Source organism: Triturus cristatus, chromosome 2_1 (assembly GCF_964204655.1).
Source record: "Triturus cristatus chromosome 2_1, aTriCri1.1, whole genome shotgun sequence".
Classification (NCBI taxonomy): domain Eukaryota; kingdom Metazoa; phylum Chordata; class Amphibia; order Caudata; family Salamandridae; genus Triturus; species Triturus cristatus.
This window is the reverse complement of record NC_140581.1, coordinates 504,379,719-504,402,816: the sequence shown is the minus strand read 5'-3', so window position 1 is coordinate 504,402,816 and position 23,098 is coordinate 504,379,719. Positions and strand designations below refer to the sequence as shown.

General features: G+C 41.5%; 1 protein-coding gene across 5 annotated transcripts in view; it reads left to right on the top strand.

Moving 5' to 3' along the window:
- OCLN (occludin) overlaps positions 1-23,098 on the top strand; it is a 152,460-nt gene that overhangs the window by 8,405 nt on the left and 120,957 nt on the right. For 3 of the 5 annotated variants that reach the window (XM_085632376.1, XM_085632375.1, XM_085632377.1), the window contains exons 2-4: positions 4,662-4,790; positions 5,904-6,573; positions 10,512-10,673. In XM_085632376.1, the coding sequence (XP_085488502.1) occupies positions 4,741-4,790; positions 5,904-6,573; positions 10,512-10,673 (882 nt within the window). In that variant the 5' untranslated portion in view covers positions 4,662-4,740. Of the gene's footprint in view, positions 1-4,661; positions 4,825-5,903; positions 6,574-10,511; positions 10,674-23,098 lie in introns of all 5 variants that reach the window. The other 2 variants (XM_085632379.1, XM_085632378.1) reach the window with 1 other exon arrangement.

Sequence of the window (23,098 nt, the reverse complement as noted above, 5' to 3'; positions counted from 1 at the left end):
GATTCAGACGGGTGTAACGCCATGAAAAATATTTCTTGCTGACCGCGATCAGTTTTGCAGTTTTGTTAAGGATTGCTTTGGGTGCAGCCGTCTGAATTGCTGGCAGGCCCTGGAGGATAGATGGTAAGATGTCCATTGCATGCACGACCTGTTGTAAGTCATCTGGTGTAAGCGTCTTGGGTGATGCAGGTGTTTTAGATGAATTTGGGCCTGGCCTGGAGTGATAAATAGAAGTAACAAGAAGGGGGTGGAACGAGGGAAGGGTAGAAGTGACGAGGTACTGAAAGCAGCTTAATGAACTGTATTGTACCCGTGTATTTATATTATGCTACCATTTTTAAAGGGGGTTTCTAAAAATGTTTATCCCTTAAAAGAAATGCAATTCCAAAACAGTTTGTATAATTAAATGCAGAATGTATTCTCAGTTCTGACTTGTTTGTGACTTGAGGTTGAGGTCATACATGTACTTTTAAAAGACTTGGTTGCATTTGAGTTTTGCAATCAACAACACAAGTTATTTTGTTGTTGTTCCAGACTTAAGTCGTTTAATTTATCTTATGATGAGCCAATTTCAACAGTTGGCTGTGATAGTTGAAGCATACCAAGTTCTCCATAGTTTCAACTTATGTTCGTATTAAATGTAGAAACCAGGGGGGGAGGGGGCAGAAAATCGGTGAGTGCTGCATCTGTATTTCCTGAACTTTTGCCACTTGGACCACGCTTACGGGCATTGTGCTGGTCCATAACCCTATGGTTCTGAATCCTTCTGCCAGACATGTAAACAAAGCAGTGTGTAAGTGATGACTGAAACTGTGCCAGATGCATTGGAGTACTAAAGTTGAAAGTCTGGAGTACAACATGAGTAGATCCCTGGCAGATAGTAGGGACATCTGCATTATCATGGTTTGCTACACTATTGTGTATGTCCTGCATAACAACTGGTGGATGTGTAGAGTTGATCCTTGTTGTGGCTGCAGGTTTCGTTTGTACTTTACTCTGCTAGAGATGTGGACCTACAGCTGCCCGTCCAGAGACATCTGACTGAAGAGTATCCATGTTTTCCTCTCTCTTAGGGTGGCAAACTACATTTCCCCCCTAAAATGTTAATGGTGACGATCGATTTAAGTGTGAAGACTACTTTCCCAAAACCTATGGAAGGTACGAGCCCTGCCCGTTGAACAGACAAGTCTCTGATCTGCCAATTCTGGAAGAAAAAATCTCTAACCCTTTTGACTTGGCAAAACATCTATCTTTAGAGCCATTCACTTTTAAATTCCAGTGTGGATGGGGTTAGAGCCCTGAGCTTAGAAAGTATTAGTATTTACAAGTGCAAAAACAAATCCAAATGCTTTGGTAGGTCAGGAAGATGCAGAGCTCTAAAGTCAAACTGTACAATGATCTTGCTAGAACAGTTCTTTGAGCCCCATGCAAGAATGTTTGTTAAGGGTTCCAGTATCTCGTTTAGTAATTCTGACTAGTTGATCTTTATTCACCACAAAGTTCGGTCCTCCCAATTAAAAAGGGCAGAGTTCATTAATAAGTTTTGCTTGCTGACACAAGCGGACTGAGCAGCCTCTTTTCTTTTTTGACTCTGCTGGATAAAGAGGAGTTCTAGTAGGAGAATCTGGGGGGTCTCCTTTGGCTCAAGTGGACAGCAAGGTCCTTTCTAAAGTGTCTCCTGAGTCCCATGAGTGGTTTAAAGCATGTTCTCCTGTTTTACTCCTCATGTGCCAGCTACTGCTGTGGGAGGGTGTGCCCGTTTTACCTTTCCCATGTGAGGAAGATCCTAGCAGGTGTAGTATCTAAACTTTGTCAGGAGGGAAGAAAGATTATTATAGGTCATACATAAAGCATGGGCCTGTGAGATGAGGGGTGCGGTGTTGAGGAAGTTTGATAATGTAAGTGGATTTATTACTGCTCTTTTCCATACTTTCATTCTACTGAGATCAGTGCTCCAGTAAAAAATGGGAAATAAAGTTTCCCCCACAGGCCCAATAATGGTGCTGTGTGGACACAGGGAAAGTAAATGTCCTATAAATAGGATACATTTTTGCTTCCAAGCTGTGACTGGTACGACCCTTGTTTGTATGGTATGGACTCTTGCTCCATTTAATTTTAAGCCTCCAACCCGCAGCCCCCTTCACCAGCCATAAGATAGAACTGGAGACCTCCATCATCTCTATGGGATTGGACAGCCAGTGTTCTGGAATCCAATAATATGGACACTGACTTGTTTCCTGGCCAGGAAAGTTTGGGCTGGGAATATACACTTAACTGACTGCCTGTGCTCTTTTGTGCAGGAAACACATCTTTGCTTCTGTCTGACGGGAACAGAGGAAAAAATGCTGTTCCTGCCCAAGTGGACGGAGCAACAGAACTGGTCCCCGCTGGCACCCAGGATAGATGCAACGGTGGAGCTGGCAGGGCTGCGGTGGTCTGGGGGATCCCGCTGTGGCCACAACCGTTGGCATCTTGTGCTTGGCTAAGGTGGCACCCAGAACCCATGTTAACATAATGACCTGCTTCTGCCGGCACCTGAGGTGGGTGCTGGATTGGAAGCTGGCAGGGGCCTTGGGGGCTACCCTCGCGGCCCACAATTTTTAGCAAAGGTGTGTGTCCTCCGGGACAACCACTGTAAACTAATGGCTGGCTCCCACCAGCACCCAGTATGGCTGCTCTCTGGGGAGCTGGGGGGAACCTTGGGGTTTAATGTCCTATGAATTGTGCTCCTTACAAATAGGATATGGATTTATAAGAGGGTCGTTCATTAACAAAGGCCATTTCACACTGGGTTACTTGTGAAATTAATTATCAAATATTTAACTTACCCGGAGTGTTCGGCGTCTTCTTTGGCTGCATTAATATTGGTGCGATCCCGCTCTTGCGTGTATTTGTGTGTGTGTGTATGTATGTGTATGTATGTATGTATATATATATATATATATATAATTTTTATTTATTGTTCTGGAGGATTGCAAGGAACGCCTCACCACATGTTGTTTTGATCTTTGTCTATTCAAGCTGCATCTGCCATGCATCCTCCCTCAGTAACGTCTCCAATATTCTTACAAGGACTTAAACCTCCATCAGACCCATTCCTATGGCAGCCCTATTCTTGGCTCCCTGTAATCCCATTGCACCATTAATGCTGCCAAAGTTTCCCCACCCTCTTTACAGATGGTTTTGCAAAGTTTTCAAATTTCTCATTTAAATGTACAAGAAGTCCATCCATTCTAATATTTTTCTTTGCATTCTGGGTAGTTCCTTTTATCCATCTGTCAAATCGAGACTGCATACAGCAAATTGAGATACTTTATAGGATTTTATTAAAAATGAAAGAAAATTACACGGTATTTGCATATAGAGTACAGGAATATCGTACTATGGAAAGAACAGTGTAACCGACTCAAAACGCATATGAAAATACACGAATGGCATAAAGGTCACAGCTCATCGCCAATCTGAAAAATTACAAATTACTATCTGCTTTTGGGGTTGTACTTAATTTCAGAGCAATAAGAGGAAACGTAAGAGTCGTGTGGCCCGACCTCATTTTATCCAGTACAATAATTTCCACACCTCACGCAAAGTGAATTTAATTTTTTGTTTACTTGCAGGAGAAATATTCTTGGCTTCGGATTTTTTGTACCATGCAGTAGAGAGGTTCTTTCAGACTGAATTTCACAAGCATTACGAGTAGTCGAATGCGGCTGCCTCTTGTAAAAATAATACCCCCAGTTGTCTAGGACAATTCAGTTTGTACACACCATTTTGTGGTAGGCTGCATTGCGCCAGTGTTAGTGTCATGCAGTATTCCCGACAGTGCTTTTGCTCAAAAAAACTTTCTGGTAAAATATATGTTGTTTTTGGGCGACTAGTTACAAATCGATGGACCCACCTCCTAATATTTGCCAGTTTCACATACCATTCTGATGAGACACCTAGATATTTGCTTCCAATTCGATAGATTTTTACCTTTTGTCTGCTGTGGGCGCACTAATTTGCCTCTTCGAGTTGCATACCGGTCAGGTCGATTGAGACTCCGACTTTTCTTCAAATTCTGTGCTAGCATAAAACTACCTGCAAATAACACGTCTTGTACTTTTATGTGGTAGAGCTCGGTAAGATGGTAGTGTAATGTTTGGCAATGTGCATAATGTTTAGTAAAAATGTAGTTAGCTGTGTTAGAGGAGACAAACCTACTTCAGTGCTCTATCGTGTCGTGTTTATTTAGTCACTGTAGTGGTGCACCCCAGTCATGAAGCATCTGCACTGTGCTTGGGACTTGCATTAAACCTAAACTCTTTGTATGTTATTGTGTGAATGTGGATAAAGCTGGAGAGTCAGCCCTTCGCTTGGCTCCACCGTATAGGATTTTTTTTGCCTGTTCTTGATTTGGTTGTTTTACAGCTTCAATGTGCGGTAATTTGTTCAAACTGAACATGCGCCTAGGTATTGCGCATTATTTCACACGGTCATGCCACTGCGTTTGCAAAATATACTACACTGCTGGTCTCAGTTGCCTGAGATAAATATTTGACACGTGTGGCCCTTAGTGAATCCCTGTTATACAAGTAAAAGGTGGCATGCTGTATGCGAGTCAACTAGAACTTAAACTCTAAGATATTGACATGTAATGGACGTCTTTTTGCTTTTTGCAGGTTGTTTCTGTAGAGCCGGACCCTGCTGAGAGGTGGACTCTTGTTCTGTGGACAACCTTACAGCTGAATTGCAGCAGCCATGTCGTCCAGACCTTTTGAAAGTCCTCCACCTTATCGACCAGATGAATAGTAAATATCCCCTTTGCCAGCCAGCTCTTTAAATGTACTGCTGATAAGTAGTGTACATATTGGTTTTCATATCTTTGCCATTTCATGTGTTAACAATGCTCCTATCAGTCTGAGTTTTCTCTTGATAACCTCTTCCCTTGCTACATTAAGTAAACATGTGAGAAGCAAAATGTGTTGTATGGAATGGACGTTTTATCGCTGTGGTAGATGTCGAGAACATTGGCACTCTGCCGCACATGGGTTAACCTTGCGGTTGTGCTCTTAACCCCTTCAGTGCCACGCCCTTTCCCCGCCCTGTGCCGGTCGTTACATTAGCGGGCGGGGTTCATGATGAGATAGTCTCGTCATGGGCACAGCGCAACCGTGCTCCATGACGAGACTATCTCGTCATGGGCACTGAAGAGGTTAAGCTGCGCTGCTTCAGTGCGTGTTTAGCTGATAACTAAACCCACAGCCAGTGCAGAGTGGCTGCTCTCTGAGGGAAAGGGATTTCTGTAAACTCCAGCTCCCTTCACAGTCCCCCTGGCTTTCCTGTCGGAGGCTGTCCCAGACTCTGGTTCCCCCTCACCCCCATGCTCTTCTTTCGTCAGTCAGTGTATATTTCTCAACTAATCGTGTATTTAATCAGAATATGCTCTCCGTTAATTAGTGGACTTGTATCACATCAGAGGTTTCCTTGTGAAGCTAGGCGTGTGCATGAAGTAGAGTAGAGAACTCTGATCACAATGAACGTAGATTGGCTTGTGGCCTACCTGATCCAGGTAAAAGACACTGCGGTGGAAAAAGGCTTGGTGCAATTCCATTTGCTCTCTGTATGTGCTATTGAAGGAGCGGGGATGACGTTGGCTTAGTACATTTTAGCATAGTGATAGTTTTCACTACAATATGGATTCATCACCGCATATGCAGAAAATCCGCAAAACGTTGAACTCTGTAGAGATTACTTAACATGCAGTCAGATATTTATGCAGTATTACAGACATTCTTTGAATAAACTGTCCTGAATGTGTACATCCAATTAATCAAATATTCAATTGCTTAAGTAAAATGGGTTTCCTGATGAGATTGTCACACAGCTAACCAGCACTTACCTTTTTTTTTGTTGCCTTGTAGTAATCCATCCCAGTACATCCCAACTTCAAACTATGCTCCGAGCAGGGATGTGTACATGGGCGAACTGCGTTCCCAGCCTGCGTACTCGTATTATCCAGAGGATGAAATTCATCACTTTTACAAATGGACCTCTCCGCCAGGAATAATCAGGATTATGTCCATCTTCATTGTAGTACTGTCAATTGGCATCTTTGCTTGCGTGGCTTCCACACTGGCCTGGGATATGGATTTTGCTGGCAGTGGAATGGGAGGATTTCCGGCCTACGCTGGGTCGAGTTCATTTGGTTCAGGTTCAACGAACTACGGATACAATTTTGCATATGGAGGAAACTACACCGATCCCCGAGCTGCCAAAGGCTTCTTGATTGCTATGGCTGCCTTTTGCTTTCTGTGTGGAATGGTGTTTTTCATAATGACTGTTACTAGGACAAATAGTTCGAGGTGCAGGAAGTTCTATTTGATTATGATCATTGTATCTGCTATCCTTGGCGGCCTTATATTCATCGCAACTATAGTCTACATCATTGGGGTTAACCCAACTGCACAAGCATCTGGATCAGTCTTTTACACCCAGATAGTCACAATATGCAGCCAGTACTATGCGCCGACAAACACAGGAGTGTTTGTGAATCAGTATCTCTATCACTACTGTGTTGTGGAACCCCAAGAGGTTTGTTTATCTAAATTCTGCTTTTAGTTGCACACTTTCCTTTGGTTAACTCTGGCAATATGTAAATGAAGAGTTCATGTATTTTTGTTCTATTTGAAAATTCTCCACCCTTATATGAGATCTGTAGTGCTGGATTGACATTTCGTTTAATTCTAACTCATGTTGGTGTTTTTGACAATTTAACGTGTAGGTTTCAGAAGCACCGGATAACTGTGAATGTTAAGAATTACTGGTTTAAGCAACCTTTATTAGGGAGGGGGGGGTGCGTGTGATTTATATTTTTATATAATATATATATATATGGAAAAACCAGGTAACTATTACTTTTGTGTAAGCAAACAAAAGCTTGAAATACTGTGCATATCATAGCTGATGGCCGTGCTATGGTTTGCTCCTAGTGGACTTGTTTTTTTTGTCATGTGCGGGGTGGTGGCTGTGTGCTTTGCATGCCAAAACTAGCAAAGTTCCTGTATTTTTTTTTTTGAAGGACCATAAATGACATTTACAATTTTTTGTGAATATCTGGTGGATTGGGGAAGTTATGATGTACTGCACTCACCTGCTATGTACCCATTATCTGCTGCTGTACACACTGGGGATTACCTGCAGCCATCCTCTAGTTCTTCTGACCAGGGTCTGCACTTAACCGTAGTCTTGGTAACGTTACCTATTTTTTTAAATTTTATTAAAATAAATGATTTTCAGAAAACTCTAGAATGCACCAGTTCTGTGAAATAGAAAATGGTGCCTGCATGTTTGCAAATTTTGCATTCACTAAATGCATTTTTGCCTATTTTTCTTAGTCATTACATACTTCTGTAATACATCTACACCCTGGTAACTCAGAAGCAAGCTGGTGAATGTTAGACCCTGGTGATGCTTTTACATCAGTAGAGTAGTCATCGGTGAAGGAAGTTGTAGAGGTGGTTATTTATTGTCTACAGGAGGTATAGAGCGAGCAATGGGTTGTTTGAAAACGTATGTGTTTTCTTACCCTCACAAATGTATGATCCTGGGGTGGAAGGTTAGTGTGAGATGTGAATGCGGGCAACAAGTAGAGTAATGGTGAATCCCGAAGGGAGTGCAGATAGTTCCACAGTTAGCAGGTTAGTTTAGTTATAGATAAGACTCCCTGTTTTCCGTTTTTACAGGTTTTATTTTACAGAGAAATACAGAGAGAAAACAATTCATTGTTCTGTCAATTTTTTTTTATGTGGATAAAAACGGAAATTGGGTTGTTTTTGAGCGATTCTAAATGCTGTCAGTCTTGACTGCCAGGCCAATAGCTGTGCGGATTGACAGGCAAGGGGATTAAAAAAATATAGGGATTTTAGTAAAGAGCCTTAAACATCAGTAGATTTGCACAACATTGATACCAAAATGTAAATTTTTTTTTTTACAAGTGCCTATTTTACCATCTGAGTGTGTGTATATATAATTGAAACCTTTCAGGCATGAGTGCACATTAACTGGTTAAATAAATGCAAATTTCAGATTCATTTTTTCACAAAACCTAAAAAATATGGATAAAAACAGGTAAAATTAGCAAAAAAGAAATATGGATAAATGCAGACGGAAATGACCAATACCATAAAACTGTGGGCTCTAGTTATAAAGACAGTTCATTTAAATCACATCTTCTCAAATCAGCCAGCCCCAAAAAACTTGCAAGGCAAACAGGTTATAGCAGATGTTTATCTATGAATGTATGCTTTCGTGCCTTACCTTTAATCCTTGTTTTGGCTAGGCAAGCATATTTTAGGGAGCATCCTTTGTTGCTTCTCAAGTAGGAATTTAACACAAAATTGCGGTTGTATCCTATGCAAACTGTCGATTTGTGGTCTGTAATATTCTGGGAACTTGCCCTAACCTGGTGATGCAACTTGAGACGTTACTGAAGGATATAACATCTATTTGTAACCACTATGATACAGTAAATCCTATTTTTAAAACAATAGCAATAGGGCCTGGCTTGCAATGGAGTTTTGCTGTAGCTACTGGTATGTCAAGGCACTCAAATCATTCACATTCATTCACTTATCCATTCAGCCGCCCATTGTTCTGCCCACATCCTATTTCTGCATTCACCCACTTGCCCAGCCACAACAAAACTGGCGCACAGTCAATAAGCATATAAAAGATGAAGTAAAAGGAAAAAAGTGGAAAAAGGAAAATGAGCCGCCGCATAAACATGGCTGGCATGTATCCTTGCAATACAAAAATAAAGTTTATCATAGGAGTGGGTGGCCACCATGCTACGATATTGTGCACAGTGTATTGTTGTTTTAAAGTTTCAATGTAGAAGCAACTGATTGTCCATTTGGAGCACTAAAATCAATTATTCACTGTCCACAATACCTTTCAGTAACATTGAATTTTAGTGGTGGATTTTAGTAGATCCTACAACTGAATAGTATCTATAAAAACATCCCTGTGCTCCTCCCTCCTAGTGTGAGGGTTTGTAGACCTTGGCTGCACTAGGTGTTGTAGTCAAGAGAAGATTCCAGGTGATGAATCATGCCACTTCGGTGGGTGATGGGCTACCGTCCTTATAAAAGGACCCCCTCCCCACATGTATGAATAGGATCCTCTTGCTTGTACTGTATGATCTTTAAGCTTTTGTAAGCTTGCCAGACCCTCAGATAATTGGTTATTTCGTTAAAAAAGACTATTGGCAGACTGTTTAATTTTAACAGAACAGTTTGGATGGCCCCTGTGAAACTGGTGGCATTAGTTACTGGATGAATGACTTGCTTTAGAAACTAGAGGTTCCACCGTATTCATGGTTTTAGACTGCTGATAGGACAGAATGGTATCCCTTTGGATAGAGTGGCTTGCTCAATAGTGAAGAGAAATTCTACAATACTCTTCGCTCTGGACGTATTGGTTAGGGCTGGGGATTCTAGGGTAGGGTGGAGGTGGGAGGTTGGGTCAGAGAGGACCTTCAGGAGTTTCTCCAAAGCAAGATAAGAGTTTCTCAATTCGCAGACCAGTGAGTGATGCGAAGCATCGGGTTTATTCCATATACCTCGGTCACAGCATGCCAACTGCCTTTTCCGGAGCACGCTGGCTCTTCACTCTACATTCTAGAACTTCGTGACTGCAAGGTTTCGCTGTTCTAGTCTATTGTACAATGTTCTGGTATTTTATACAATACAAGCGACATGAGTGACGGATAGATACCACAAAGTTCTAACTTGAAAGTTTAATCATGACATATGTGCACGATAACCTCTCTCTTTGCAAAAAAAATAATAAAATGACAAAGTAAAAAAAATGATGGGATAAGAAAATCCATGTGTGACTCTGCTGGTCAGGAGAGTGATCTTGGTGTGGTGGGGACCAGTTTTCATCTGTAGACGAGTATCACTGAAAAAGTACTGTTGCTCATGCCAGGAGTTACTCCTCCCCACCACCCACCCTTAAGGTCTCTACTGTTGCAGCAGGATGGGAGAATCTACTGTAAAAGTGGTCTAGGCCAGGTAAAATTAGTATGGCGATTCCAGCTGCCGGGCAATCCTTACAATCCAAGGGATGATTAATTTGTTACTGTTATTTAATTGATATGGTACTGGTTAGGAGGCTGTGGCCCAGAAGACATTTGGGGAGGTTTTACTGATTGAGAGTTTGGGTTTACACAGCATTTTTTTCCTAGTGTGGTTGGGAGAAGAAATGTACCTGCCCATGGAGACCATTAGGACACAGTGAAAAAGTAAGGAAACGGGTCAGATTTAGTAACATGGAAAGACTAGCCCTTTCTTCCTACCTTAATGATAACTGTACTCGCATCTTGTTTGGTCGCAGTGTCTTGGTAACAAAGTTTATAGGAACAATGATGTGAGGATCTCTACTAGAATGCGGTTTGGAAACTCATAGAGACACAAAATTCACTGCAAGCTTCTAATAAGTTAACATTTTTTTGTTTGTTTGTCTTGTAGGCTATTGCTATAGTCATGGGGTTCCTAATTGTTCTGGCATATGCCCTTATTATCTTCTTTGCTGTCAAAACTCGACGCACGATCAACAAATATGGCAAAGCAAACATACTTTGGGAGAAGCAAAGGTTTCTCGAAGAAGGAGCCCCAAATGTAGAAGACTGGGTAAGTGAAATGTTTTGCCTCTGGGTGAACAGAACGATACAAGGAGGAAAATTGGAGACTGATGGAATGTGTGATTCTACATATTTTGAGCCAGATCAGTTGACTGTTCTTCTTGACACTAATACTTGCTTTTTCCTGAAGTGATGTTGGTATGCTGGTGCCTAGATAGGTGCACTAAATTAGAAACTACCTTCCCATATTCTTTGAATAAAACCAAAGCGAGGCAATATTTATGTTGTGTTAAATTTTGTTCAGCCTCCAAGAGAAAAACGTAAATTATGAAATGTTACAAGAAGATTAATAAAACTGCAGGGTAACTACCATATTTGTTTGGTTGGTGGGGCGGTACGAAGTTTATTGGTAAAAGATTTTCCAAGTTATGTTAATTTATTCAGTGTTCTAAACAGGAAAATAGTTGTTTTCACTTGTGTTTTACAAAAAAACTTATCATGGAAAATGTACGGCTAAATGTGATTTTAGTCAAAAATAATGAATACATGTAAAGTAATATTCTCAGGGGAGGATCAAGGGTGGTTCGAAATAAAGGCCGGTTTCAAGGAGTAAGAAAGGTGTCGGGAGGCAAGCAGTTTATTAGTGTTTAACTTTAAAGGAGTCGCAGATGGTGGCTATTCTTTTGAACAGTCTTTTTCTTGAGGAAATTTGACTATATCTATGAAGTGTCTTCATTGCTTTGCCTGTGCTTTAAAAGTGATGTCTCATCGCTAGGAAGAGGCAGGCTTGGCTAGGAATGTCTGCTTATATTCCACCAGATCCTCTTTTTGGAATTCTTACTATTGATTTAGACTTGGAGGAGGTCACTCTTTTCATTCCTGGGCCTAAAACCTTGTACCAACCCACACTTCATCTATGGAAGATCGGTCACCATTTCACTTTAAAAGAAGCATTAAAACCTTCCTGTTTTTTTGGTGAAAGCTAACCTGAATATGTAATTGTGCATTAGTTTGATCATTCAGTTTTAGAGCCAATAGTCTACTGGTGGTGTTTGCGTACTCGAAGTAATACAATGTATTCAAACTGAGAGTTGTTGGATAAATATAGTTGCTTTGTCGGGTGTTCTCTGGTGCTCTTGGTCTCTATTTTATGTCTTGGTAAGTAAGGAACAGCCATGGCTTTCTTCAGAGCATGTATCTTACAGCAAATTCCCTTACCATCTGCTGCTGGTGCCTTGTGAAAATAGCCCCCAAATGCTTGAGGGCTTGTCTTGGGGAATGTCCGACCTCTCTCCTGCTTTCTGCATTACCATACAAGTAAAGATCGGGTTAAGGTACGGGCAGTGGAGTAGACTGGCCGGAGGCTAAATATTCTGGTTTTCGGTGAATGACTATAGCCTCCACATTTGAGTAGTTTTTTGTTTGCTCCTGCTCTCCATGTTGGATGTGACTTTGCCCTCATGCACGCAGTATACCAGAAACCTGCTATGAACACGCAGTTTCCCTGTGACCTGGAGCCAATCCACTTGGCATGCTGCCCTGTTTGTCACTGACAATATGACTGTGTGGTCCTTTCCCAGATAATTTGTCACTGTCTTGACTGTAATGCAGTGAGTGCAGTTGGGCAATTGTTGAGAATAAAGAGTGATTAAATAGCATTTCAGATAAATCTGTCTTTTGTTGCCACAATTCAGAGATTGTTCATTGGTAAAACCAGGAGTGCTGTAAAGTTGCCATCATAAGGTGCTGATATTTGTGCACCTGTGTAACAATAATGTATGCTAAAGTAACAAATGGGCCTTTCTGGGCGTGGAGCGTGGGAGAAGGGGGGCGGTTCAAAACCAAGTTCTAGTTCATTGGAACATGTACGTAATGGTTGAAGGAAAGCATTTCTTTTCTTTACGTGGTGACTGTTATATTTTCACCATATAGTAACTTTTATGGCATTTTGAAATTGATTTGCAGTTGACAGTGCTGTGTCGAATAGCCAACTAGGGAAACGCTTCAAATATTTTATTCCTTCGAATGATTCCGGACTGTGTGTGCTCTCTTCATGATGGGCTATTGGAAGTGTATTACCTGATGGATAGACGTTCCCCAATTCAGATTTTCTTCTCGTCATCTATAACTTCAGTTATTGAACCCATCACTGTCTCTATTCATAATTTAGTTATCTGTAGTACATAAGGTTTATGAATAAGGGTATCTATAATGTAGTTTGCAATCTGTTGTGGTTGCCTTGCGTCTGGCTATCCATTAGACACTCTACCACGGTATGACGTTAAATGGACTGCCTTTTTAGATACTGCAACATCTAAAGAAGAGTGAGATTTTGCTGTGCTTGAGGGGTACTTGTTTCTCCAAACATACAAATATCCACTCCATCTTTGTTTAGACAACTGGGCTGAATATAAAAGGGAAAATAATCCGTATGCTCTGTGATTGCCTTCCTTGTATCCCCGCAGGCACTTAAATTGTCTGGTGAATTGTTACTGCCACGGTGTTTCTTTGCATTGTACTAGTAATAAATGGTGTTGTCTGTATTGGTATTGTGCAGTAAGATTCCAGTTGACTCCTTCATCCTGGAGGTGTGCAAGCCTCTTGCTTAAAGCATAAATATTTTTTTCTTCATTGTTTAAAGCATCTGAAGGTTAATATGCACAATTGTGTACATAAAGTCATTCAATAAAATACTGGTTAATATTCTGCTGTGATCTGCCCCAACCAATTGCGAACCATGTAGCCATCTTCCCCACTATACTAGTTTGGTCAACATCCAAAAAGTACATAGTAGAAAAACTGGACGCTCGCTTCTCTTGATGGACATCCTTTCACTGTGTTTGGTTTCAGCGGTAGTTGCCAATGATCGCTTTCTGTACATTTGAAACCAAAGTTTTGCTTTGCACATGGAAATTTTACAGCGTATGAGTCTTCTTTGACTACCCTTCCATCTGTCACTATACAGTGCACTTTCAGAATGGTTTACATCTTTGTGACATTGCTGTGTGTGTATATGACATTTGAGTGTTTATGGAAGTAGTGTAAATAGTAAAGTAGCTGGTGTGGTTCATTTAACAGAATCAGGATTGTAAGCTATCTTAGATTAAAAAAATGCTTGAAATATTTGCTCGCGTTACAACTTGAGATTAAGACTGGATCTTCGACTGATCTGTTCTTCAACCAACAAATAAAGATAATGGAAAAGAGACTAACTTGCAACTGTGCTTGTCCTACAATATTCTACCTCTTATCCAAAAGCCCCACCTACTGAAGCTGACAATGCTCTTGCCTGTTAAAATGAGGTTATTACACTATGTTCTGCACTACTACAGCAAGTAGAAACCGGACATGTATTGCTCAGGGCTATTTGGAAGCTCCAACGGGATGACCAGCAAAACTTAGAAGCATGCATTTATGGACATAGTCTGTGTTTGTGGGGCAAGAGGGACTCCATGGATTGGAAAATTTCACTATTTTACAAACGCGCGCCACGCATGTCAGAATAGACTATCTTCTACAGAATGAAGCGAAAATGACAATCATTGGTCATATCACTTATTTAGCCCAATCCACAATGGAATCTACATTGACATTATGCAGACTCCCTGCAATTATTACAAATGGCTCCTGAGTGGTAAATTATTAAAGGGCTCAGTTCATCCTGAGCAAATCTGGGACCAGGTAGAAGGTTTTAAGTTTGTGTATCAGGGTAATCTCTGCCTTGGGCACTAAAGACTGTGCTCAAAGCAAAGTACATAGTTATTGTACAACAGGCTAAAACCATTTTGCTTTAAGAAGAAGAAATGTCTTATTGGGTCATCCATACGTAGTAGAAACACAATGAAGCTTAATCACTCAAACTATTTAGTACAATACACAACTGATTGCGGAATAAGTTGAAAACTATCTGGGTGAAATCCGAATTAATTTGGATACAAGATGAGCAATAAAATAAACCATATTCTGGCTTGCTACTTTAAAGTAAACCGCAACAGGCTCCATTTGATCAGCTGATGAGGGATGACTAGATATATGGGAGGTAAAATTCTCACAGATGTTTACAGCTGCCCACTGTGATTCATTTGCTCAGGATGCATACCTCAACTCTTCATCCCTTCATGACAGATGTCCGATTTTGGCAACCCTATTACAGTGGGGATTCGTATTTAGTCGAGAGGCTTGAGACCTAGAAAGGCCTTTGGTTCGGATAGCTACTTGGGAATTTGGTTTAGGACCTTCCAGGGCGGGGGGGGGGGGGGGGTTGTTAACCCATTGCAGCACTCAGCAGCTCTATCAGATGTAACTTGGACCCCTTAGGTGGGCTATGTGGTCAATAAGTGTGCCTCCCAAAGGACAACAGGGCTGATTAACTCAAATGGTCATGTGTTATTCAGGATGGCAGTCAGCATTCTGGTAAATATTCTTTCACGGCTAGTAGATCCCTACCAGACCCTTTCATGACAAAGGCAGACTATTCAACTGTATAGGCAGAGAAAGCTGAAAAGGAAACGCTACTGGTAGTTCTGTTGTTGATTCCCAAAATGGGTTTTATTGGTCGTTTGTAGCAGGAATCCACAATGGCCTCTTGTACTTGGAACGGAAGGCATTGCCCTTGAGGGGGTGGGGGTTGTGAGGCTGAGACATCTGTAATAGGTTTTGAGAATTGATTCTATAGTATCCTTGATGGAAGAGAACGTTCCCAAACTATTTGAAGTTATCAGAGTACAGAATATTTGATGCAGGGCAACTATATCTAGTTATCCTAAAAATTTATTTTATCGCTAGACCTCACAGTTTGGAAAAATTGGATGAGTTGGCATCCAGGGTGGGCCAATAGCTGTTGGGGAGAGTGCCTGGTGAGGCACTGAAAAAATGCAGAGGCTGTGAGTCTTGCACTCTCCGTTTTGTTCAGGATAGCTCAACTCTGAATAATTTGCAGATGTGCGTTTTTAGAGTTCATACCTCCATCGCTACGACCGACCATTAAGAGGTGGCCATTTCTTTTCCATGTAATCTGTTTAACAAGGGGTCACGCGGTGTGCACAGTGCAACGAGGAGTTTTAAGAAGATTAGACAACAAAATACATACAGCTTCCTAATCAGTCCCTTACAGAATACGAAACACCAAAGGTTCCTATTAGCGTGCTCAATTGTATAGAAGTGCTGTGTGGTGGCTTAGTTTGTATTCGATACAACACTGTTGATAAGTAATATCTAGGTTTGAACTGTTCATTTTATTCCAGTGGCCCTGTTTCGTGTTTTTATTTGTTCTTCTTTTTTTTTAACTTTATTTATTTTTTGATAAAGGAAGGTTTGTGAGCACGACTAGCCAGCAGAAATGTTTGGTTGTCAGATAACCCTTGCAACAATACTATGTTATGGTATTATTATTTATCACATGCTCGTTCGCAATACTTCTTGCTGCTGGTGGAATAATACAAATTGGAAAAAATCATAAGGACAGCAAAAATAGTGATTTTATGTTAAAAAGATAGGTGTTTATAAAGCTTATGGAAGTTAAAAAAGAATAGGCAGAGCGAGTCTCGGGAAGGCAGTTCCACTCTCTGACTGAGCAAACATTTCCAGATGTTTTGGTCTGGGTTTTAGTGATAGTTATTGGAAAGGAGCCATTCGGCTGAAGGGGGGACCTATCTGGGTTATTACAGATTAATTTGTTGGATAGTAAAGAAGGGTCAAAGTTGTGTAAAATCCGGTAGGTAATGGGCATTACCTTAAACAGAATACTATAACTAGGAAGTAGTCCATATTGTGTTTCTAATGTGATGAATTCTCAGTTAACTGCTAGACGTTTCGTCCCTTTTGTAAAGGCAACAAAAGAAACTGAAGTGACGTTCAAAAGTATGATTTTAAGAAGAAGGATCTATTTGTATTGGTCTTTTATAATGTAGGTTAGGTAGCCCTCTTCTATGGTGGGAAGTGCCTGGCATGCTTCCAGAGTGGTGTTTGAATGTATATCAAAATATAGCTTAATCATGCAAAAAATGTGTACCCCAGGTGTGTGACCCACTGGTTGTGATTAGTGTCTTCCCTGTACTTGTGCTCTAAGTTGATGCAAGTGGTGACCCAAGTGGATGACAAAGACCCTTATTGAACATTACTTCTGAGGAATTGTACCAATGGTAAGTATCCTGTGTTGGTACAACTCCCCTTTCGTGATGTTTCTGTATGTTATTCTAGCAGCACTAATCTGGATTCTTTACTGTTTCACAGAACATAACTTAAGTTAAAATGAATGTTTAGGCAGGAGTGTTTCTCCCTTTGAACTTTTCTTTAGTCGAATCTGCTGTTGTTTCTCTCAGCAATCCACGGAGAGCCTGGGGTTTGGTTACTTATGAGGTTACACCACAAAGGTGGAGTTTGTGGTGTGTGCTTGCTTAGAGATCTGAATGGCCGCAGGATGATCATGTCTCGAAATGAATGATACACGTCTGTCTCAACAAAGATTCCAGAGGGAAACTGTATAAATAAATGGGTTGATTTCAATGTTTCACTTGCTTGTTTATTCTTGCTGCCTTATTCAAATAGTGTGAATATTTGCATGGACACTTATGTATTAACATGGCAACAGTTTCACACTTCACCGTCCTCTTTAACTATGCCTTTTGCTTAAGTCTTATATACACACATGGTGTCTAGATGGCATTATTTAACAAAAATGTTTATCCGATAAATGAGCCTTTGTTGATTCTGATTGGAAGGGCCCTCCCCTAGATCCGAATCTCCTGTTGATTCTGAAGACTATGTATCAGGGAATGTTAGAAACTCTTTTTGGAGCGACTTTGGTATTCTGGCAGAAATCTTCTGGAGTCTGGTTTGGTATAAAAGTCCTCTTTCAAGTACGGGTATACTGCTTCTGTGTTGAAGGATTTTTTTGTCATCAAATTTTAACGATTTAAAGTTCGTGGTGTGGTCCTTGAATGAAGAGATCTCTTTTTCTATGTTTTCTGATAGAGCTTTGGCGACAGTGTGATTGTCTTTTATTGCTTGTATCAGCTCTTCAATCTCTTCCACTTCCTTCTTGCAGATTCTCTGGGCTGTCTCGATGGAATGTACCATGAAGTCACGGCTACACTTAGTGCTGATATAACTGAGACCCTTTTTATGTTCGGGCTCCCCTATGAATATTACTGGGATATTCTTGACCTGAAGCCTTTGCTTAAGTCTGACATATGGTGAGAAATTACTATTCTAAACCCTTTAAAACACTTTAAGGAATTACCTTGGAGAGACTGTAATATCCAAATAATCATTGGCAAAGACAGTAGATGTAGCTTTCCTGTGCCCTTTGCGGGTGTCTGTGCTTTTTCTGCCCTGCCTAAGATGGTTAGTTCCAACAGGGAAGCAAGCCCAGTCACTTTAAAACAGTGTAAAGATCTGCCCTAAGGGCAGGTGGCAGTATGACATCCTGCGGTTTCATCCAGCACATACCTTATCCTCCGCAGCCCCCAATGATTTAATGACTGCCTAAACCTCCGACACCTAGCCACATGAAGCCTCCCACCCACCACAGTGCATTAGCCAGCTAAAAAGAAAAAAACCTTTCGAAACAGTGTCCTCATTGTTTTTCCATCAACAGGATCTCTGCTTGTAGACGGGTTGTATATTTTGGGAGCATGCAGTTATGGCAGTTTAAGTTTGAGAGATTGCCTTTGGTTTTTCTTTTCTAAGACTCTGGTCTTGTACCATGCAGTTTGAAGTGTGTTGCTCATTTTGTTAGCTACTTGTCAGCCTTGTGGTAGCAGACTGAAAGAATGCATGTCAACCTTGAACACGGCAGGGAAGCTGCCCCCCATCCGTTCTGTAATAATGGCAAAACTTGTAAATCTTCACAGACAGGACTCCACATCCAGAAGCTTAAAGCGTAAATAGATGGGCCGGATCCCCTGGCATGACCTGTTCTTTGCAACAGGCCTCAATGGTGTTAGTTTTGTTTCCAGCTTTTAAAGGTGGGCCTTCAAATAAACCCTAAACAGAATGCCTACTAAACAAAGAACATAAAAGAGTAAATATTGGCAGAGGCTTCACAGCAGTTCAGTAAACTTATGGTATAAAGTCCAGATATTGTGTGTCTTGCAACAGAACAGCTTCCAGGATCCATGCAGTGATTTTCCCAACAACCTGTTTGTGCAGCAGCTGCTGCTGTTGTCCTTTGAAAGACTCCAGATGACTATTACTTTTTTATCGATGTTGGTCAGCTGGATTTTCTTTTTGTGGCCCATCCCTGGAACCAGGTGTAGTTTGGCCGGGGTGATAATGAACTTCTATTCCGCTTGCTCGTTATCAAGAATGGGTCACTTATCTAGATTTTGCATAAGAGGGGTGTGATGTGAAGAGTTTTATTTTGTTGGGTTTGGAGTTATCTGGCCGGACTGCCTTAGTGGTCAATGCTAGCCCTGTTTATGTTGCAGTGCCACAGTTTAAATGAAAGGCAGTTTCTGTTGTGAATGATAGATGGGGTGGTGTCACTTTTAAAAGTTGTCTTGTCCTATGGCACATGATGGAGACAGATCTTTCTGATAGCCGCATTCTTCCATGCACTGGCAATTCGTGTTTTTATTTTTTCAGCCAGCAGGAAGGACTTCAACAGTGTTTTACAATGTTAGCCCTGTACTGCATTTTATGAAGAACCAAAATGCTATACATGTTTTTTCCAATTGTGTACATTTGGCAACCAAACTTTATTGTACTGGCAACAATAAACTATCTAGAAATATTGCTTCCCTTTAGTGCTGCTGCTAATTCAGCACATTGGCTGCATTTTCTGCACTTGATTGGTGCTACATGTATTAGCACCTCTTCGGGTGCGGCATCTAGCTGAAATCCAGCTATGATTTTATATATTGCTCTCTAGCTATGTTGGCCCTATCTAAGCTCTCTTTGTACATACAGCTCTACATCTTCTGTATGTTTTGGCCACTATAACGAGGAGTTTCAGCCAAAGATTCTATTTAGTCCATGCTGTACCATTGACTGCATCTTGGCAACCACCTTTACTTGGTCCTGGGATTCATGTGTTCTACTCAAGAACTCAAAGTTGATCTTTCCTTGTCAACTTTGAGAACTCGACTGCTAACTCTTTTTAGACCAGAGGCAGTTGTAGTGGTGGTATTGTGTAGGTCAATCCCTAGTTATTGAAAATGTTTTTGTTTGTTTTGAAAATATGCTGTTCCCAAATGAATCCCTACAAACCACCTTCACTTGGACTGTCCCTTAGCAGCAGAGGAAATGAAGTATTGGAAAGCTTGTGGCTGTGATTTTAATATTATATATGAATATATATTCTTCAAATTCTAGACTTTTAATAGCAACCCACTTTAACCATAGAGATGTGAGTGTTCTGTTTGAATATGTTAAACTCATTTGCAGCAACATGCTGCAATGACCTATCAGCAGAAAGTACATTTTAGTTGTGGTGACTGTTGTTTCTGACTGGTGATCCAGCTTTATTTCAAACATGAGTGATGGGGGAGTACGCTGGTATGACTTACCACTTCTCCATTGCATACCACCCGCAAACTAAAAGGTTGGTGAAATGGTTAAGTAAGACCATTAAGATCATGATGAGAGCTCTACCAGAGATCCTCAGGAGGAAATGGAATCTTCTCCTGCCAGGTCTGTGGTTTGCCAAAAAGGAAATTCCACAGATGGGGTGTGTTTCAGTCCCTTTTGAGCTTCTCTTTGGGCAACAAATGTGTGGCCCATCACCTTGATCGAAGAACGAACTTTTGAGTGAACTTAGAAGGATGTGGTGGACTACGTCATTAACCTCTGAAAGGCGATGGTGCAGTACATGTGTTAAGACAAAATAAAGCCTTCAGGAAAGCCAATAACTGATGGTGTGACCAGAAAAGTGACACTGATGAGGTACCATGAGGGTCAATAAGTATTGATGCTGAAGGTAATTTGCCCCAGATATTTGGAGGATACGTAGTGGGGCCATACAAGGTAAGGGTGAAAATTACTAACATAAACCACTTTGTGGAAACTGGTGCCAGGAGGGCACACAGAAGGAGGGTGTTCCATGTCAACTGGCTTAAGACTTGAGCCTTTCTTCCAGAAAGATGGGAATGGGAACCTAATGGCTATGACTGAGGAGAATGATGACAGCAGTGCGTCTGCACCTGACCTGCTGCATAATAACGTCAAGGATATATATGTGGAATGGGTATACCACAGGAATCGCCCCAGAGTTGACGCCTGAGCAGCAGGAACAGTGTAGCAAGGCACTGGTATAAACTTCCCATCTGTTATTGCTTCCGTCATGTTCGAGACCTCTTTGTACATCACAGAGACACTGGAAATGACTTGTTAGTGAAGAGCAATACTTATCGAATGTCTTACCAAATCTAGGGTCCATGAAGGCGGAAGTGACCAAGATGCTGGACTTGAAGTTGATTGAATGATCCCGCAGTCATTGGCCCATCCCATTGCTTTTGCTTTTGGTGCTCAAGTGAGGTTCCGCAGACTTGCGCTTCACTGCAGACTGCAGGGTTCTCTGTAAAGTAACTAAGACAGATACCCAGAGCTTACATGCATGTGGATCAGGTGGGTGATGCAAAATAGTTGGGCACCTTGTGTCTACTGGCAAATTGCTTTAGCCCCTAGTGACAAGAAGACTGCATTCCCCATGTCGTAGGGATTATCCCAGTTCAGAGTAATTGTCTTTGGATTGAAGAATGCTCCTGTCACTTTCCAGTACCTGGAAAAAATAATTTCGTGGCTAGAAGAGCTCTGTATGGCCTATCTAAATGATATTGTGGTGTCTAGCAATTCATGTGAGGACCTCCTAAAGCACTTGGAAAAAGTGTTGGTCAGGATAGAGGAGGTAAAACTGACCATCCAGGCAACCAAGTGCCAGGTAGGGCAGCCCACTGTAGTGTAATTTAGGCATCAGGTGAGTAATGGGAAGCTCTGCCTGTGGAAACCAAGATTCAGTCTGTGTGGAGTGGGAGGTGCCTACCACCCAGACACAAATAAGAACCTTTTTAATACCCACCAGTTATTACAGGCACTTTGGTATAACTGTGGGACTATAGTTGAACCTTTAACAACTTTGACATCCAAGAAAGAGCCCAAAAAGGTGAGATGGACTGGGGAGTATCAGAAAGCCTTTTCGTACACGAAGAGAGCACTATGCAATGCGACTAAACTGAAGGCCCCTGATGATAATCTAACTTTTATTGTACAAAATGGTGTTTTAGATAATGGGGTGGAGCAATGCTGGCTCAACTCGATGACCAGGGTAGGGTGTCCTGTGTTCTTCATCAGTTATTGGTTACTTCCCAGAGAACAAAACTGAGCGGCCAATGAGAATGAATGCTTTGCAAACTGTGGACTTTGAGTAGCTTCCGGCTATATCTGTTTGGTACTAAGACTGTAGTGCAAATATGTGACAGCTCACTCTAGTGGTTGATGGAAATGAATAGTGAGAATTCCGAATAGCTGATATGGTGCGTCTCATTACAAGGCCAAGATTTCTCGGTGGAATATGACGCTAGAAGGAATCCTTTGAATGTAGATCTCCTTTCCCACTGGTTTTGCCCATCTGGTGACCGGACATACATTTCAGTGGAGTAAATCTCCACGTAGTCTGATCATGGAAAGGCATCTCTTTCGGATAGACATGTCCTCTGCATGACTTACTGTTGTGGTCCCCTGCCATGCGTGTCCAGCTGCACGTATCTGGTACTCCAATTGTTGATTTTTGCCCCTATTTTGTGCTTACTCCAGTGTGTGCAAACAAGCCTATGCATGCTCCTTCACAAGCGTAGGTCCTAGACTTGTCTTGCCAAGTGCGCGCTCATTGGCAGACAGTTTACTACTATCCCAGCATGGGTTTATCACAAAGAACCGCAGTCGCAGAATGCCATGTTGTATCTTTTTATCTGGGTCACTGGAGTGCAGGCCTATTGACCCATTAGTGTAAAGATCTGCTTCTATGTGTTTACCCTTTCCAGCACTAACATCGACAGGTTATGTTATCCATCGTCATTTATTAAGCATGCATGGTACATGTGGGGGGTTGTGTGTGAGTGAACCAGAGTAATGAGTCTTTGGGATCCATTTTGGATATGCATGGCCTGGCTTATCGACAAAGATGCTAAGGAGGTTGTTTTCCCAAATGGGGTAGTGAAAATGCTCTAAAGTTTATTGCTTTTTACTTCAGAGACACAATGTAGATTACACACCACCTTTCACATCAGCTCATCACACCCAACACTGTGGCATTCTTCCGGGGGCCACATCCCCTCTATTTATCGACATCTACCTAACGCCATTACTATATCTGATTAAATCATTCAACCTCACCTGTTCCAACTATGCAGTAGGATGCACAAATAAATCCAAAAACCAAGAAGACCCCAACAACTCATAACTTGCAGGCTGCCGTTGTACTATAACCACCTAAAGCTCAACACCGCATTACCAGAAATCATCACCTGCATACCAAGC